General features: G+C 36.6%; 2 protein-coding genes across 4 annotated transcripts in view; both read right to left on the bottom strand.

Annotated features, from left to right (window-relative positions):
• The window catches only part of PCNX4 (pecanex 4), a 40688-nt gene extending 40198 nt beyond the window's left edge, over positions 1-490 (bottom strand). Inside the window, exon 1 of the mRNA XM_038544859.1 lies at positions 248-490. The gene's annotated coding sequence lies outside the window, so the exon portion shown is untranslated. The remainder of the gene's footprint in view (positions 1-247) is intronic.
• LRRC9 (leucine rich repeat containing 9) overlaps positions 1-20194 on the bottom strand; it is a 157879-nt gene that overhangs the window by 10773 nt on the left and 126912 nt on the right. For 2 of the 3 annotated variants that reach the window (XM_038544856.1, XM_038544857.1), the window contains one exon: positions 8127-8304. The exons of the other annotated variant lie outside the window; for it this stretch is intronic. In XM_038544856.1, coding sequence (XP_038400784.1) covers positions 8142-8304 — 163 coding nt within the window. In that variant the 3' untranslated portion in view covers positions 8127-8141. Of the gene's footprint in view, positions 1-8126; positions 8305-20194 lie in introns of those variants that run through there. 3 annotated transcript variants of the gene reach the window in all.

The raw sequence follows: 20194 nt of genomic DNA, 5'->3' as shown, positions 1-20194 counted from the left end.
AAACGCGGCAACTCAACGGGCTACAGCACTCGTTCGAAAGAAAGTTAAAGTCCCACTGTATAGATTCCTCCAGCCACTGAGTTCACCTTCTGTCTAAAAAGCGCAATAACCGCACTTAAAGGTCGTATAACGAAGAACGAGGAAATCTGTGGGAATCAAAACTGCAAAGAAACGCGTAGCTCTGCACGGGCTTGGAAATCAAGGTGGGCAAGAAGTCCCCAGGTGGGTGACGGGGAATCAAACGTACCTCGAGTCACCCGAGGGAAGAGGCGAGGCGAAGGAATCCCGGGAACTGCATTTCTGCAGGTAAACCCGGGGTGGGCGACGCCGCCCGGAGGCTCCCTGCGACCCGAACGCGGAGGCGGAGAAGCGCGGGCGGCCGCGCCGCCAGCTCCCCGCGCTCGCTCCGGAGCCCGCTCCGCGTTTCCATGGCTAACGTCAACTCCCGCGCGCTCCGCCGCCGCCGAGGGCTCGCCCCGCCCCTCGGCTTGCGCTCGCCTCAGGGGCGCTTCCCCGCTCGGCGGCTGGGCGGGGCGAGGCGGGGCTGGCGGGAGAGGCCCACGCTCCCTCCTCAACCCGCGACTGCGGGCGGCGGGAGCCTCTCGAGTTCCGGCCGCCCCCGGGGCCGCGAGGCCTCCACCCGGACGAGAGAGAAGGGGCTCAGCCTCAGCCGTGCACTTTCACCCGGAGCCCCGCCCCTACGCAAGAGCGCCGTTTCCCTGGTGACGTGACGTGTCCGAGGGGCGGGTGGCGCTTTCCGGCCGATTGACGTGCGTGCGGCCGCCATTTCGCGAGCTTTGGCTTCCCGGGGGTCTGCCCGCCGACTTCCGCTAACCGCGTCCGCGCTTTGCCTGTCCCTCCGCCGCTCGCCGCGGGTGATGCTTGCTTTTAAGGGCCGCTTCCTACGTCCTCTTCGGCTTGGAAGATTGGAGCTGAGTCGATGTGCCAGCGGTGTCCTTCACTGCGTCATTGCCACTAAGGAGGCGTCTGTTTAATAAGGCAAAGCCCCCCCTGCCCCCCCCCCCCCCCGTATCCTAATCGGAACAAAACAATAACAAAACCAAACCCCGTGGCGGACTGTTGTACTTAGAGGCAGTTTAAGATGCGGGAGTCTCTACAGGGTGGCCACAGAGTCCCAGTCCCAGTCCCAGTTTTGCTGGTTTAAAGTTACACGCCCAATGGAGTTAGAGTCCTTGCCCGTGTTCTGGACATCTTCCAGATTGCCAGTTGGAAGCCCACGAGGCGGCCCCTTAGAGCGTTAAACTGGTTCATTGGTCTCCAGTGATTTAGAGGCTCTTTGAGGGAACTCTGAAGCCCATTTGTCAGTATTGAGGTACTTGGGTTTCCCTAAGTGATTGACACTCTAGCAGTTGTGCCTACTTGGGACTCCTGAGCGCTCCAGGACGGCCTTGTTTGGGTCTCTTTAACCTCAAGGCTGTAAATGCAGCCTTTGTTTGTTTTCTGGCTTTCCTGGAGATGATGTCTTAGTTCTTAAATATCTAGGTTTTCAGGCCATAATAGGACGACTTTTTGTGCTAATATGAAAAGAAAGCCAAAGCATTCTTTTATATATAGATATAAATATATGTAAAAGGTACTACTCTATAGATATAGATACCTATATACAAAAGATACTACTCTATTCAGAGGGAAAGTGTAGTTTATTTTACGTGTGTGGAAGACAACCCTGTGCATTTTTTTTTCTTTTTTACGTTTATTTATTCAGAGAGAGAGAGAGAGAGAGGCAGAGACATAGGCAGAGGGAGAAGCAGGCTCCATGCAGGGAGCCCAACATAGGACTCGATCCCGGGTCTCCAGGGTCACGCCCTGGGCTGAAGGTGGAGCTAAACCGCTGAGCCACCTGGGCTGCCTCCCTATGCAGTTTCAATGATGTACCTACACTTGTCTTCAAAGACACAGTTGGTGGATAGAACCTTTCACGGTTGGATCTGAAGGGGGAATGGACTCCGTGTTTCCCCACATTGTGGGGGAAAGACATAACCTTAGTCATCGTGTGTCAGAGTACCACATTAAGCATCTTTGGGGCATCTGCAACTGCTAGGAAGTCCGGGTAGTGTGTCAAGAGTAGAGGCTCTGGAGTCAGGAAGCCCAAATTGTTGGAACCCTGACATCACAGCTCACTGCTTGTGTGATACAGGATTGTAAAGTAGCAGTAATAATAGAGACAATTTATTGCGCAGGGAATTGGGTAGATTGGATTACATTAACTGACAATCGCTTAGTTAGGCACAGCTTCAGTGCTTAGGCTGAACTATTCTCTTTACATAGAAAGGCCGTATTTTTGTCACCTTAAATTAGGATAATTCAATCAGAATTAATATTTTTGTTTTTGCGGTACCTGCTGCAGATATTTGGTTGTTAAAATTTTCTCTTTTTTTCTTTTTTTTTTCTCTTTTTTCTAGTATGTTTATTACTTTGCACTAGGAATAAAATTAGTAAATTTAAGGTACAAGGCCTTTGGTTACTTGTATATAAAAAGTATTCATTCATCATTTATTGAAATAGTGGAGGCTGTTTGCCAGGAACCATACCTATTGCTATAGATACAAAATCAAGTAACACAAGATCTGTATCCTCAAGGAATTTACCAGAATATAATGAGAGACTTAAGGACATCAGTAATTACAGAGTGTGTGATAAACAGGCACTGCAGCCATAGAAACACTGAAGTGGGACATAGGAATCATTCTAGGGAAATTCAGGATGGCCGCAACGGAAGTATAAAAAAATAAATACTAGTTAGCTGGTGAAGATGCGGGAGAAGAGGTATTCCAGAATGAGGAACGTTATCCATTCAATTAGCAAATATTTTGAACATAAGTCAGATATATATGGACCCTATATAAACTTAACCTTATGGAGGTAGCTTATTCTCATGTCATATATAAGGACTCTGAGCCTCAGAAAGGTAAGTGAGATTCGGAATTGAGCCTATATCTGTATGTCTTCAAGATCCATATTTTTTCTGTTAACCCTGCTGATTGACACAAAATGAAATATTACCAAGAATCTGAAGCTGCTGCTTCAGCCAGAGAAAATGTTTAACCCAGCCATTATCATGGCATACATGTTTTTGTGTAATGGTGATGCCTGTTTTCAAGTTACTCCTCTTGCCAAAAAGTAAAAAACAAATGAACAAAAGAATCCAGAATTATAAAATCCTCACTCTGCCCTATTGCCCACAGACCACTGACCAGAGGGCTCTGAAGATAATACAGAGCTGCAGCAAAGGGTAAGATGATTTAAAGTGGAGAAGTGGCTTCAGGGAATTTGGAAGCTGAGTTTCCAGGGCAAAGAAACAGAAAAGCTAAAATTTGGGAAAGGTTTGAGCCTAAGCTTCAAGCTATGTGAGGTGCCCCAAAGTAGGCATAAGAAGAATAGGTTTGGAAAGAAAGATCATCCACTTGAGACATTATGTGTTTTAAAGGCCTGTGGGACATGTCCAGTTGCAGATACAGGATTAGACCTTGGTCATAACCTAGAGATTTAGAAGTGTTCTACGCTTAAAATAAGTTATATGAAATCATGAGATTGAAAGAGAATGCCAAAGTTTGGATATTAGTAAACATAAAGGAAACCATTAGGAGAGAGAAAAGGGCCTACAAAATGAGATGATTTTTTACACGGCTTTTGAAATTCATCTAATTTCTTTATGTCACAAAACATGATATGTATATAAATGTATATAAAGACCCTGTGAATGGGCATGTCATCATAGGTAGCAATTTTAGTATGCTCACAGGCATATGGGTTGGGTGACATTGAGTTATGAGGATATTAAAGACAGGGAGTAGGATATAATGGTAAGTGAAATAAAGTCCGAGAAAGACAAATACCACATGCTTTCACTTATATGTGAAATCTGAAACAAAAAGCAGAAACAGACCGATTAATACAGAGAACAAATTGATGGTTGCCAGAGCGGAGGAGGATTGTAGGATGGGCAAAATGGATGAAAGATAGCGATTCAGGCTTCCAATTAGGGAATGAATAAGTCACAGAGATAAAAGGCTCACCATAGGGAATACAGTCAGTGGTATTGTAATAGGATAGTATGGTGACAGGTGGTAGCTGCACTTAAAGTGAGCATTGTATAACTTATAAACTTGTCCAGTCTGTGTTGTACACCAAAAACTAATGTAACATTTTGTATCAACTATATTTTAATAAAATAAGACAAGGAGTGACCAATAATTAATTATAAAGTTTCATATTGAAACTTCCTTTAATATAAAAAAGAATTTCATGCTAGGTAAACATTCATAAATAGGACCATAAACAATACATAATGTAATTGTAGCTTGTTATTAATTAGTTTTAAACTGTCATAAAATACATTATATTTGAAATTACAATTCTGAAAAGTTTAATTTCTGTGTTGCATAGGGTGAAAAGGATAGAATTTCTCAGATATTGGTTTTAAGAATTTTTAATTTTCTTAAATTTCATTATTCATATCAGTAACTTAACAGATTAGATTTTAATTTTAGGAGTGCTTTAGTTAATACTATTTTAAAAAGTTGTTCCAAAAAACGTTTTAGGTATTCATTTAAAAAGAACACAGTAGAATTATTGGTAGATTGAAAATCACTAAAATTGAAATATTTAAAAGGCCAGAGTTTTGTTTTTAAAATTATGTTAAATTTGTAAGAGTTTGTGAATATAACTTTCACTGAAAGATCAAAATCTGTAAATATCCACATGTGTTCATGATTTGACTCTACAAAAATTAAGGTACACATGGATCTGAATTAAAACAATTTCCCCTTATTTTGGCACATGTAAATAAGAACTGACTGCAAATGAAATTTCATAATCTGTTCCCAGTGTTCTACACTAAGATTGGAACATAAATTAACTTCTATTGATGCTGTACCAAGGATATGTCTTAGTAATACTAATTTCTAAAGCTAGAGGTGGAGTTCTTAGACGTCCTTTTCTGGCATTTAACTGATAACTTCTTTATTTATAAATGTATGGATTGTTTACGATTATGTGAATGTTATCATCACTTTCCTTTAGAATGAACATATAAGGATGTGCAGTGAGCAAATTGCCTGATAAAATTTCTGTTTGAAATTGTAATTGAATGTGTGTGTCGGGGGGAGGGTGGAGAGGAAGTTCAGTGTAATTAGTCTAAAGGTAGAAAAAAGTTTATATACTCACAGTCTTTCCAGAGTCATGATACTATTGCTGTTGAATGGAAAAGTCCACACTTATTAGAATTACTTCCTACAGCTTATCCCGGGAGCACTATGCCCTTTTCATTGCCACTGAGCCATAGATTTATAGCCCTACAGGAGCTCAGGATTAATTTCCTTTTTGCCCCACTCCACCTTCTGCCTTGTTCTGGAGAGATTCTGGAACACCAGGCATCCTAGCCAGGGCCCTTTTTGCACTAAGGCTCTGTGCTGGGATGCTGGCATGCTGCCATGCTGCCAGGCTCTGCTCTGGATCCATCAGGCTTCTGTCCTTGACCCAGCTGGACCCCCGGTTTCCAAGTAGAGAGAGGCTGGATTTGAGCTCTGTCCAGCTGCTGGCCTTGGCCTGAACTAGGACCAGTCTCAGATCACCACAGTTTTAACTTTCTTATCCCAAAGACACCCAATTCTAGAGCACAGTGTTCTAGACACATACAGAGCCATATTTCCTTCTGAATCAGCTCTAGGACATAGACCACGACTCTCAGCCCTTCCCTCCAGGATGGAACCTGGGCTTCCATAGCCATATCAATGCCCATATAGAGGGGATCCCTGGGTGGCTCAGCGGTTTTGCGCCTGCCTTTGGCCCAGGGCGCAATCCTGGAGTCCTGGGATCGAGTCCCGCTCGGGCTCCTGGCATGGAGCCTGCTTCTCCCTCTGCCTCTCTCTCTCTCTCTCTCTTTCTCTCTATGTCTATCATAAATAAATAAAAATAAATCTTTAAAAAAAATGCCTGCTTTAGGTTAATAAGTTTAAAAATATAAAAATTGGAGGTTACTCACAGATAAATATTTAAGGGAAAGAAACCACATCTAGCAAAAAAACAAAACAAAACACAAAAACCTTGTACATAAACTATATCAACAACAAAATTTATACATGAAATATAAATAACAGCAATATCAACAATAACCAGTGTTGGTGGGTTAGTTAGTAGATTGCAAACTTTGAAACTTAGCTTGGCTCTTTAGTTTCCTTTGACAGAGAAATTTCATTTCTAAAAAAGATATCCCACCTTTACAGATTTCTCACCTAAGTATGCAGTAATATTTGTACAAAGATATACTCAGAACTTAGCAAAACACAAAACATTCTTCAATAGAGAGCAGGTTAAATTAGGTTAAAAGGGAATATATGTGTGTGTGTGTGTGTTGCTCTGCAAACGTGTCTAACTTAAAAAATTTAAAAATTCCAGTTTTTATAAAGTTATAGTATGATCTTATGTTAAAACCTAAATGTAAGCATGAGCATGCTTTGGATATGCTTATTTTGAAGGATACATAAGGAGCTATGAAAGAAGTTAACCTTGAGAAGTTAATTGGGGATTGATGAGAAGGGGAACTTTTGCTTTTTATGTCACTCTTTTATGCTATTGTATTTTTACAACACGTATTACTTTTATCATCTTCAGATAAATAATTATATACAAAATTAAACTGACAAAAAAAAATATCTCTACACTTCCAAAAAATCCACTTGGCATAGGGAAGTTTTGTTTTTTATAATAGTACACTTATCCAGAAAATGACTGGAATATATAGTTGGCTAGTTTCTATGAGTAAATGATTACAGTATTCATGCTTTCATGGGGAGAGAAATGCTGTTATTTTCAAATGTTATATTACAGTTGGAAATCACAATAAGTTACTTGGCATATCAGTGCATTTTGAGCTCTGGTAATCAGAGACTGCTTTAGAATCTGGACTACTCCAATGATATATCTGTAGGAATCCCTAAAGTGAGTTTATTTTATACTAAATGAGAGCCTTTGCTGAATTTATATATATATTCTCAAGATTAGGATTTCTTTGTAATGTTGCACATAAAATTTTTAGTATGTAAATTTTACATGTATTAGTGTTATTTATACAGATATGTATATGTAAACTACTTGTACATACGTAAAACATGTATATAACAATAAAGTATATGGGAATCCTATTTTATTGAGCTAACAATAACTAAATGTTAATGGAAATTTTATATGTGACTTATCTTTTAGCAATATATTTTTTTTGTAAGATTTTACTTTTATGTCATCTCTACACCCAACGTGGAGCTTGAACTCACAACCCTGAGATCAAGTCCCATGCTCCACCAATTGAGCCAGCCAGGTGCCCCTAGTAACATAACTTTTTAAAAACTATTTTATTTATTTAAGAGAGAGTGAGTGAGCAACAGAGAGAGAGCACCAGCTGGGGTTGGGGGGAGGGTGTGGGGAAGAAGCTGACTTCCCACTGAGCAGGGATTCTGATGCAGGGCTCCATCCAGGGATTCCAGGATCATGACCTGAGCCAAAGGCAGACACTTAACCAGTTGAGCCACCCAGGCACCCTTAGAAACATAATTTTTAAGTACAGCAATTTTGGTGGGTGTCTGGGTGGCTCAGTCAGTTGAGCATCCCAACTCTTGATTTCGGCTCAGATTATATCAGGGTCATAGATGGAGCCCTGAGTTGGGCTCTGTGCTAGGTGTGGAGCCTGCTTAAGATTCTCTCTTTCCTCCTTCTGTTGCCTCTCCCCACCCTACCCCTAAATAAAAGTACAATTTTTAATAAAACTTATTCCAAGAATTAGACAAATTTTTTTAAAAATAAGAGCTGCATTTTTAGGCTTATAATTTAAATGAAAACCAATGTATAGAAATGAACATTAAAATAATAATTAAACCTACTGAATTAAAATACTGTTACGGGGACACCTGGATGGCTCAGCGATTGAATGTCTGCCTCAGCTCAGGTCCTGATCCCAGGATCTGGGATCGAGTCCCGCATCAGGCTCCTTGTGGGGAGCCTGCTACTCCCTCTGCCTATGTCTCTGCCTCTCTCTCTCTCTCTGTGTATCACATGAATAAATAAAAATATTTAAAAATAAATAAACTGTTACGTATGAATTTCAAGCCAAATATTGGATTCACTTTTTACGTAGAAAGTTTCCTCCTAGGGATCCCTGGGTGGCGCAGCGGTTTAGCGCCTGCCTTTGGCCCAGGGCGCGATCCTGAAGACCCGGGATCGAATCCCACGTCGGGCTCCCGGTGCATGGAGCCTGCTTCTCCCTCTGCCTCTCTCTCTCTCTCTCTGTGACTATCATAAATAAATAAAAATTTAAAAAAAACTTTAAAAAAATTTTCCTCCTAAAAGACTTTGTAATTAGAAAACATATATAACAACAAAGAGCAGCATGCAGGAAAGATGTATTAACTTGTGGAAGCAACCATGTATTAAGAACCAAACAGGGGAGGTAAGTGGAGGGGATAGGTTAACAGGTGATGGGGATTAAAGAGGACACTTGTTGGGATGAGGACTGGGTATGTAAATTCTACACCTGAAATAAATCTTACACTGCATGTTAACTGGAATTTAAATAAAAACTTGAAAAAAAAAAAAACTATGGATCGTTTTTGTTTTTTGGTTTTGTTTTTTTTTTTTTTAATATATAAAGCTAGTCTGAATTTTTTTTTTTTCCTGTGAATCTTCTCCCTTGTAACTTTTCCTCTTGGCATCAATGAATAAAATTTTAGAAACAAGCTTTCTTTAAGGGCACATAGGTCCTGTCTAACACGTGTAATAAAAACCAACAAATATGGGCAGCCCTGGTGGTGCAGCAGTTTAGCACCCCCTGCAGCCCAGGGAGTGATCCTGGAGACCCTGGATCGAGTCCCACGTCAGGCTCTCGGCATGGAACCTGCTTCTCCCTCTGCCTGTGTCTCTGCCTCTCATTCTGTGTGTCTCTATGAATGAATAAATAAAATCTTAAAAAAAAAACAAACCAACAAATATTCATGTTCTCTGCTGAAAAACTCAGATGAAACTATTTGTATTCTGAATGGCACAGTTAGTGTAGAGGCATATACTTGGCATCCCACGATTCAGTCCGTATCCCTGTGCAACTTGTCCCTCCATCATTGGTATGCTCACATATACTCTGGGCTAGAACACTGGACTAGGAAAACTTACAAGTTACATTTACTCTGTAAAAGGACTTCTTTTTAAAAATCTGTGTCTCTTTCCCCCAACATTTTCTTTAAAAATATAGTACATCTTAAAAATTCTAACCTGAATGTGATGTGGATTCCTCCAGGAAAAATTTTTATTAGTTTTTGTTCTGGTGCACATAGTGAATAATGTTTGCCTTATGAGAAAGTGAACAAGTAGGGCCCTACGCTAATTTCCCCTCCTTTTAGTTACAGCATTAATATCCCATCCATTATTACCTCCTCCCAAGGAAAATGACCCATTCTGTTCGGAAACAAAAGTAGTCCTACTGGAGAATGCTCTGAAATACTTTGTCCCTTTTTCATAATCCCTATTTGTTAGACAAATATTTTCTTCACCCCTTATCAAAGCATTAACTTAAGTGATTTCTTCCCTTTTGGATAAATGGACATGGGAACTTCAGATAACAGCATGGAAATTTAAGAAAACAGTATTCTTAATGTGAAAGAAATTCATGCAAGTTTTTTTAATAAAAATTTTACTTATTTATGAGAGACGCAGAGACTTAGGCAGAGGGAGAAGCAGGCTCCCTGTGGGGAGCCCCATGTGGGACTTGATCCCAGAACTGGGATCATGCCCTGAGCCAAAGACGCTCCACCATCGAGCCACCCAGGCGTCCCAAACTGATGCAAATTTTTAAGGTGTGTAACTTTTCTAAATAATCACACTTTAAACATAGGAATGAGCCTTATTTACTGTTAAGCAGGCCAAAACATGATTATCATTGGAAAATTGAATTCTACTGACTTCAGTATTGACCACTTTTCCTGGGACAGTGATTGCTGTCGGTATTAACATAGGTAATTTGTCACCCTAATCAGAATTCATTAACAATTTACTGAGGGCTCTCTCTTTAAGATCAATTAAATAAAAATGTGAAAGCCAGTATTGTTAAGATTTCTGGTACATAATAGTCAAATTATTTTATATTTAGCCTCTTTGATTAAAAGTAATGGTCAAGGATGTTGAAGCCATGAAAGGTGATTTTGAAGATAGAGAAGTGCTGGAGCTATCCAGGCAGCAATCAGAAACAATTAGGAAAAATGTACCAAATGCTTCATTCTTTCTCTAGGCTGCATGACAAATTACATTTAATATTTCAGGCTTGTTGCATTTTAAAATAAAGGCCTCCAACTAAGCAATTTTCAAGATAACTCCAATCAAAAGATATTGCTTAAAATTTTCTTATTGCCATAGAAATGAAAAGAGTGATTGTCTATGTTGATTAAATTGAAGATTGCTTTGGGAAGAATTTGACAGTTTTGTAACATTCCCATTATCATTTACAACCTGTGAAGAAGAATTGAATACTACATTGAATATCAGGATAGTTTAAATCTTTTTGATAATTTTATTCTAGTAGTTTAACATAAAGAGGGTACCTTATGTGTATTTTTAATGGATATATAATTTATTTTTATTATGATTCTTTAAAATTATTCTCAATTAGATCAAATAAAATATATAGCATAATATATATACCAAAACTATTTGTTGATTCCTACTATGCAAAATTTTGTCAGTTTGGCAGATACAAAGATGAAAAAGAAACATTAATGTCAGAAACTCAGTTTAATGGCTAGAAAATTCACAAGAAAAAATAAGACAAAGAAAACTTAAAACCAATTACATTTTGGTTATGACGAGTTGATGGCTGATACTATTTTGTTTGCTTATACATAAATGCTAAGTAGAGGTTATATCTACCCAATACTTAAGATGGCAAGTTAGGAAAATGACCCCACAATACAATTTTATGTTTAGAAAGTTTGTAATTGAGTGAAATTACATTACACCTGGAAATGTATAGGAAAATATTTACATATCAAGAAAGACTTTTATGCTGGCAAGAAGATTCATTTTTTTATGGACCTTCTGATTTGCAGGCCAAAAATTTTTTAAATAGTTTAAGCTAGTCTAAAATGCAATGGCTATCGTAAATTAGCAAACAAAATAAAATTCAGTAATGCTGAGGATTAAGTTAAATGGAATTCTCATTTATTTATTCTTGAATTCAATTAGTAAACATAGATTGTGTGTTTACCAGGTGATAGGCAGCTTGTTAGAGAATTAGAGATGCCTGGAAGGATAACTCCCTCCAGTCATGGGTCACTGCAGTGAGACTGCTGGGGTAATACAAATTGTTATGATCCCTTTGGAAATAAATTTAGTGATATTTATCAACTCTATAAAAATGTGTAAACTTTTTAACTGATTAATACCTTCCTATGGAAAATATTCAACAGAAGAAAAGGATTTATGAACATAGGTTTATCACATATTTCTAATGTAAAATTGGAAGCAACTCGAATATTCAAAGTTTCAATGATTAAGAAAATAATAGTATCTCCCTTTGGTTGAATATAATCCAGACATTAAAATGATAATTTGGGGCTTTTTTTTTTTTTTTTTTTTTTTTTTTTTTTAATTTTTATTTATTTATGGTAGTTACAGAGAGAGAGAGAGGCAGAGACACAGGCAGAGGGAGAAGCAGGCTCCATGCACCGGGAGCCCGACGTGGGATTCGATCCCGGGTCTCCAGGATCGCGCCCTGGGCCAAAGGCAGGCGCCAAACCGCTGCGCCACCCAGGGATCCCTATTTGGGGCTTTTTAATATCATGGAAAATGCTTAGAAGTATAATGCAGAAAAAATAAAAAATATAAAGTATTACAGTTCTGTAAAAATAAACAAATGAGAAAACTTTTGGATTTTAGAAAATAATAGCCGTGTTAGCATGGTTAGATGATCATTTCAGTGTTTGTTTTTGAAATGCACACTATTTAAAAATAATAAAATATTTTAATATATAAAAGTAGTTCTCAACTGAACTCTTGTGCATTGCCTGTGGAAATATAAAATGGCACAGCTGCTGTGGAAAATGGTATAGTGGCTCCTCAAAAAATTAAACATAGAATTACCATATTGCCCAGAAATTGTACTTCTGGGTATATACCTCAGAGAAGTGAAAGCAGGGAGTTGAAGAGATATTTGTACACCAATGTTCATAGTAGCATTATTCATAATAGCAGAATTATTCCATGAAAGGTGACAGCAAACCAAGTTCATTGATGGATGAATGGGTAAGCAAAAGGTGGTATGTACTTACCATGGAATATTATTCAGCCTTAGAAGGAAACTGTGACACATGCTATGACATGGATGGACTTTGAAGACATAATGCTAAGTGAAATAAGCCAGTCATAAAAAGACAAATACTATATGATTCTACTTATATGACAGTAATCAAATTCATAGAGACAGAAAATAAAATGGCTTACAGGAGGGGGAATAGGGAGTTGTTTAACAGGTACAGAATATCCGTTTTGCAAGTGAAAAGAGATCTAGAGATAGATGGTGGTGATGGTTACACAACACTGTGAATGTACTCAATGCCACTGATCTGTACAATTGAAAATGGTTGGGGATCCCTGGGGGGATCAGTGGTTTAGCGCCTGCCTTTGGCCAGGGTGTGATCTTGGAGTCCCGAGATTGAGTCCCACATCAGGCTCCCTGTGAGGAGCCTGCTTCTCCCTCTACCTGTGTCTGCCTCTCTCTCTCTCTCTGTCCCTCATGAATAAATAAATCTTTAAAAAAAAAAAAAGGTTCAGATGGTAAATTTTATGTATATTCCACCACATTTGAAAAAAAATATTACAATGGTAAATTTTGTGTTCTGTATATTTTACTACAATAGAAAGTTTTTAAGTGGTTGAAGCTACGAATGGATTTCTAGATATGCATCAGAAGTTGAAAAGAGGGCTAGTTAATAGATTTAAAAGTACAGTATGGTGAAACAATGAAAAGCATAGAGCGGTTGGAAAAAGAATTTGATATCATCAAATTCTGTTGCATTATGCTCAAATTTATGATTTGAAATTTTTCTACTTACTCTTCATGCTTTTCTAAGCTTGTGTATGTTGGTAGTAGCCGAGAAATTTAATTGTCAGACTGAAATGAACTTTTAATGTTCAATCACAATTTTAGGGGTGAAAAGAGATGCTTGTGTTAGAGGTGAGAAACCAGAGGTCCAGAGAAGTTAGGATTTTATAGATGGGTAATGGGTCCTTTGACTTTTATTACTATATTATTTAAGTTGTATACCACCTTGTACAGGCCAGATTGTAATCTTAAAAAAAAAAAAACCCTTATGAAACATTTAATTATTTCTTCCCTGTTAAGAAAGTCTTATATCAAATGTGATTTCCTATGGTATAGCTTTACTCTATGTCTTACTCCTGCTTTTGAGTTTCTCAAGCAATTAACTTCGCAGCTTTTCTTTCCCCAGGCCATAGTTCCTTTGATCCTAAGAGAAGTTACATTTTGTTTACTTTTAAAGCTAATCTGTTTTATGAATTGATGACCAAATATCCTTACTATTGTGGGAAGTGGGGGAATTGTATTTCTTCGTTACTCTTTAATTGTAGAACTCAAAACAGAAAGGATATCATCTTCTACATCTTATGCATTGCACTATGTCAGAACACTTTCGGTTGCAAATGACAGCAATTGAATTCCCCAAATGACTTATCAATTCATGTAGGATTGATTAAGGATAGATCTTAAGAAAAAACTGCATCCAGAGGCTCAAAGACCATCGTCAGGACTTTCTCCACTTTTGGTTTTGCATTGCTTTATTCTTCAAATAGATTCCTAATGGCCTACAAATGCCTTCAGAGGCTTCACACTCATAGTGGAAAAAATAAATCACTGTCCCGATGTCCATATCTCAAGTTCAGGTCCTGTGTGCCCACCCCTATCATCGGCAGCCCCAACACTAACCTGATTAGAAATTCTTTTCATCAGTAAGTTAAGGAAATGGTAGAGACGTTTGTGAAAGTTACAGGAAAAACTGTATGGATATATTATTTGTAGCATTGTCTACTTCTGCTGAGAAAAGCACAATGAACAATCAGTTATCTCTATTTATTTGTAGGTTCCATATGATTTTTGATGGAAGCAAGGAACTTCTGTGTTGACTCTTAGTTCTAATCCCACTTTTCTATTTGTGCAGAATAAACCTGGGCCCATAGCAAAGGATGGGGAAAGCTATGTAAACAACAAAGAACTGGAACTCCCTAAATCCCCAGCCAACTTATACTTGACAGGAAGATAATAAGCTCCTTCATTTTCTCAATGTAAAAACTCTTCCAGGTTATGATTGCCATAAGTACAACGGATAAGTTACTATGGATACATAACACTTGATTACATTATCTGATTATATACAGCATAAACCACACTCAAACTTAACATCCCCAGACATTTTCCCAATATAGAGCTAGCCAGACCGTAAGTTATTTTGCCTTTAATTCTCATGTACTTCATGTGTGTGAGTTTGGTTGTTTTTGTTTTCATCATAATATCACTTTCATATGGTGGGGCTCCCATTGCCAGGACAACCTATAGTAGTCATGAGGAAGTCTTCACCAAAACCTTAATCCTTGGTAGGTAGCATCCTTAGCTTTCTTTCAACTCCTTGGGTTGAAAACAATGCAAAACATTCTTTATTTCTGTTGGGTTTCCCATTTTGTCTAATGTTCCTCAAAGTTTCTATGTATATACTTCTTGAATATACTAATCAAACACATTTTATTTCTACTAACCTTGATAAAAACCAATCTTTAATACACTATATTCCCTTTAGATTGATATAGCTTTACTCAGCATTTTGGACATTAAAGACACACATGAATTATTTTTAAGTGTTTAGGAAAGACATGAAAATCTTCATTAAGAATTTCTAGATTAAGATAGGCAAATGAATCACTGTCCCCCAATTTCTAACAAAATAACAACTACAACAACAGAAACAATAAAAAAAAAATCACCATCAGCAACCACAGAGGAGGACCTAACCATAAACCTTAAATACTGGTTACCAGTAAAGGAAACAGAAAAATTCTGGAGCATGGCACAGGGCTACAGCTAGTAAGATTTAATAATAAAGAAAAAGAATTCTTTAGGCTTTTAGCCCAAAATAGTAAATTACCTACAATTGAGGGGGGGAAAAGCCACAGTACAGTTGGCGGTGGAGTAGGGCTGGGAGCTTAATGAGCTGGATGCACAATGCTATAGATTGCTGTACTGCACAACAGATTTGGTGCTTAGTCAAGCATGGTTTTGAAGAGAGTTTTTTCAACCAGGAAAACTGATTTGTGCAAATTATCCACAAGATTCTTGGCTCAGATCACAAATGAAGATTTGTTTAAGGACAGCCTTTTGGCAGATATTACATCTAAATGCTCTGAAAATTTCTCGGGAAAGACATTCATTAGTAGTTACACAGATGTATGGTTTACTTTACTCAATCCTAGAGAAATTTAATCTTTGCAAACTTGACAAGGGTAGTCTGGCCCCCTTACTTAGGCTGAAATTAATTTCCAGAAAAATCAGTGATGGTCTGATGACACTTCTAAAATTATGGACTTTAAGACTAAATTTCAATGTTTACAGGATTTCAAACTTTAAGAATATGAACTAATTGTGCAGTTAGTTTTCTCAATACTGATAATGAGAATGAATAGTTATAAATGGAATTTAGTGAATTGAAAATTAAATAAAGTGACATTGGAGTACCAGAATTCTATAGACCTTGCAGGAGTAATATGTAAAAATACTGTGCAAAGATTTTTATCCATAATTAAAGTTCCTGTATTTGGGAACACTTTTTTTTTTTCCATGAGGCTGATTTAAAAATATGGCTCCCAGAATTGAAGTCTGTATTTCATGTAGCACATCACAACTCCAACCTCACATTAACATCTTGCTGTAGAAGAAAAAGATGTCAGGTATCAGTTCCAAACAGATGAGTAACAAATAATAAAAGACCAGCTTTGGTGAAACATTACAAATTTGCAACCGCCTTAGGCCTGAAGGTAAGAGGAGGGCTCAGTTTGCTAGAATCCAGAGTTTTAGGAGAGCCCAAGAGGAGCTGGGGCCCTTGTAAAGGAATTACTACTAAAGCCTAAATTTTATTCTTCTCCCTTTCTTTCATATACTGCCAGTGTCTCCCATTGGCTAAACCCACCTGCCAGATAGAGAGACAGAGAACCCTAATTGATGTTGTCAATTGATGAGTCATTCTCTAGAATCACAACGTAGGAAAAAGGTGGTGAGTATATCTGGAAGGGCAAATGGAAGCTAGCACATTTTATTTTAGTAAGAGTGCAGTCAATTATATTTCTGGCTGTTAATTTTTGTTTTATCTGATCTCCTTTATTTAGGTTATATGACAGGTCCCTGAAGTCTTCTAAGCTTGTAATTCTTAGGGAAATAATTTCATAGATCATGGAATTGGCTCTGATATTGTTTTCTTTGTTATACTGATATGTTCAGTTGAAGATTTGATACAGTATATATTTGAGTTTTTGGTCTCCCAGATGGAGAATTATTATTTTATAAATGTAAAAGAACAATAATAGTATCATGTCATGAACTAGAAATGATCTACTATGTGGAAAGACAGCTCTTTGATTTATATATATATTTTTTGTTACTTGTGTATCTTCTATTCTCTGCCAAAATAGTATTCATGTGCTTAGCTCTTTAATATATAGGCCATTTAGGGGTACCTGGGTAGCTCAGTCGGTTAGGTGTCTGCCTTTGGCTCCAGCCATGATCTTGGGGTCCTGGAATTGAGCCCCATGTCAGGCTCCCTGCTCAATGGGGAGTCTGCTTCTCCCTTTCCCCCTACCTCCCAACTGGTGTGTGCATGTACTCTCTCTGTTTCTCAAATAAATAAATAAAAATATTTAAAAAATAGTATATAGGCCATTTAGCTGTAGTAGGCTTGATCACACATACATGAAAAAGTGACACATATCAAAGGAATAGTATCAATTTTTAAAAACTTATAGGCCCATAAATTTCTAGTATTTTTTAAATAATCTTATACCATCAGTTAAATTAGTGAGTAGATTTTAGAATTGTTTTAAAAAATCATTTTTATTCTTTTCCCACCACATATCATTGAAGGACTCATTATAAACACAATAAATACAATTATAAAATTCAGTGAGAAACAAAACAGTATATATTAATAATTATTCTCTGGGTAAAATAACTTAAATGTTTATGATCCAATAAGGGAGGTAAACTTCTTTATAATCAATATGAATAAAATTACCTTGATACCAATATTCTGCTTTGTTTTCACTTGATTTTCCTCATTTAGGCTTATCATAGTATTCTTTTTTGATCTTTTGAATATGATTGAAAGTGATAAAAAATATGCAGCATCTAACATTAGAAACAACTACTTCACTTTCTGAGTTATAAGAGAAATGGCTTCCAACCAAAAATTAATTTTCTTTCATTTTTTTTGTTTCTGCCATGAAAATAATATTCTTTAAAAATTAAGTTTGGCCTTTATGATCTTTAATAACTGTTTTTGATGATTTCTTTTCTAAGTATTGAAGTCAACCAAAATACTCATGTTGTAAGTACATATTTCTACTCTTATTTTCTTACGATGCACTGAAAAAAACCTGAAATTAGCATTGTATTGAAACGGTTCTTGTGACACTAAGAAATCTTCAGTGTTGTAGAAGTCCATTGTAGCTGTTGTTTAAATCCTTGATAATGTCAATATTAGTCAGTTAATAATACTAAGTCTAAATAGAATAAATAAATATGTAGAGCACTTAATAACAGAAAAAAGGATGATGATTATATGGCTAATTCTTTTTTTGAGAGTTTACAAATAGCCCAACCTGTTAACATTAATACATGTTTGGATTTTAGTCTTACTCAGTTTCTAAATTATTTACAGATGTTTTAGATTTGGTTCCATAGATATACCTTCATTCAAAACATAGTAGTAATATAATACGATATTAGTTCTTGGCCATAAGCAACTTTCAAGGTTATGTCCTCAGTACATACTTTATACACTTTCTTCAGCTATATTTCTGTAAAATTGTAAATTATTAACAACTATCACCATGAGGCTCTCACTATAAATCATTGAAAATAAAATTTTATTTATTTTAGTTACCAAAGCAGGAAAGTATATTGATACATTCAATAAAAGTTTCCTCAAAATGTAAAAAAAAACTTTTTCTGATTGACTGTCGGCTAATTAAGAAAACATTAGGCCATTCAATCACTCCACAGTATTCTGTTCTATGTGTTACATGTGTTATTTTAAATTAGTTTTCTTTTTCAAGTTTTTGTAATTGTACACTTGCATCTTTGTCACTAACTCTAAATTAGCCTTGTTTTTAAAGAATGGTAAGTTTGACATATATAGTGTACTTATTGCTGTAGTCTATAATGTTAAATTGTTACAATTATATGAGACCTATGTGTTGTATTTTTATTTGCATGTATATGTGTATGTGGTATGTACATATGAAATTCACAGATGTACACTATATTGTTGCTTAAAAACTCCAAAGGTGGCAATTTAAAGACTATTTTGTTGCTAATAATGGCTTAATATCTAAAACTGAACAGAGTCCTTCACAAGGTAAATTAACCAGGGAAATATGCCAATTTTGACTTCATTTCCATCCTATTGAATGACTGCATTCATTCTCTTTAGATTTAAAGCTCTTCATTCTACTGTTCCTCAACACTCTTTATAGAATTCCAGCTTGCTTTTCACCTTTTAACAGTTTAACATAGATGGCTGGATCAAGTCCATTGTTCCAATTGTATGTAGCTTAAAAAGCTCTTGCAGTATTTTACTCTTTCCATTGTATCTGGCTTCCCTGAGTGCTCTGCTCACTGCATTTTACTCCTACTCTCTGTTTTCTAAATCCATTTATGCCTATTCTTTCTCAAGACACTTGTTCGTCTGGGAGCTCAAATTGACTTCTCCCCATTCTATTTCCTTAACTAAAAATGCACCATCATTAAGGTTGATTGAACTCTTTTAAAGCACTTCATAAAAAAGTGAAAGACCATAAGAAAGTAGGCTACCAGTGTTTGTAAATACTTGTTTTCAGTCAAAATGATGGGAAGAAATAAGAAATAACTAGAAACTTAAAAATGTTATTGATATATTTTTTTTACAGATTAGCCTCTTTTGGTTGATCTTTGAGAAACATACTTGCAAAACATTTTGGGGAGGAAGAAAAGAGAAAGGGAGCATTATGCTATAATTAAAGATTATAATTATGTTATAATTAAAGATGGAACTAAAGTTTAGTAGAGCTAAACTGCTAAAATGAACTAAAACATTTTCTAGAAAAGAATGTTTTATAGTAAGCAAGGTGTAAAACATGCAGGTCCCTGATTAAAATCTACAGCTTTTATACCACATGATCTTATTTTTTAAATTTAAAATAAAGATGTTATTTAAAAATAAATGTAACCAAAAATGGCTTACAAAAATAGTAAGATCATCACTAACCTTTCCCCCCTCTTTGTAATGTTTAAAAATCTAACTCTTTTGGTATGAAATATATTTAAACATTTGTAAGTTAATTAGAATGTTATCCATAGCCTACGGAAATACTAATTTTTAATGAGAAAAAGAAAAATCTATTTTAATTTTAAACAGCATTTCAGAATCACATGTATTTTATATAGAAAATGATGATGTTGATGATTTGGTTTTTGATATCTTGAAGAGACCATACAGTTAAAGAAAGGCCTAATAAATAAAACATAAATGGTTACTAATTTGATTTCAGATGATTACCACTTTCAAAGCTACTTCTGAATTCCTTTGAATATTCTTTTTTTTTCTTTTTTAAAGATTTTATTTATTTATTCATGCTAGCCACACAGAGAGAGGCAGAGACACAGGCAGAGGGAGAAGCAGGCTCCCTGTATGGAGAGCCCAATGTGGGACTCGATCCGGGGACTCCAGGCAGACATACACAACCACTGAGCCACCCAGGTGTCCCTCTGGATATTCTACATTCAAGTTACTGCATTTCATGTTTTGGCTATAAAATCATTCATTTTATCATAATTGTAAGGAAAAATCCTCACCAAAACAAAAATTTAAGAGAGAAAAAAATGCAC

This window comes from Canis lupus, chromosome 8, assembly GCF_011100685.1.
Source record: "Canis lupus familiaris isolate Mischka breed German Shepherd chromosome 8, alternate assembly UU_Cfam_GSD_1.0, whole genome shotgun sequence".
Taxonomy (NCBI): domain Eukaryota; kingdom Metazoa; phylum Chordata; class Mammalia; order Carnivora; family Canidae; genus Canis; species Canis lupus.
This window is presented reverse-complemented; position numbering and strand designations above follow the sequence as displayed.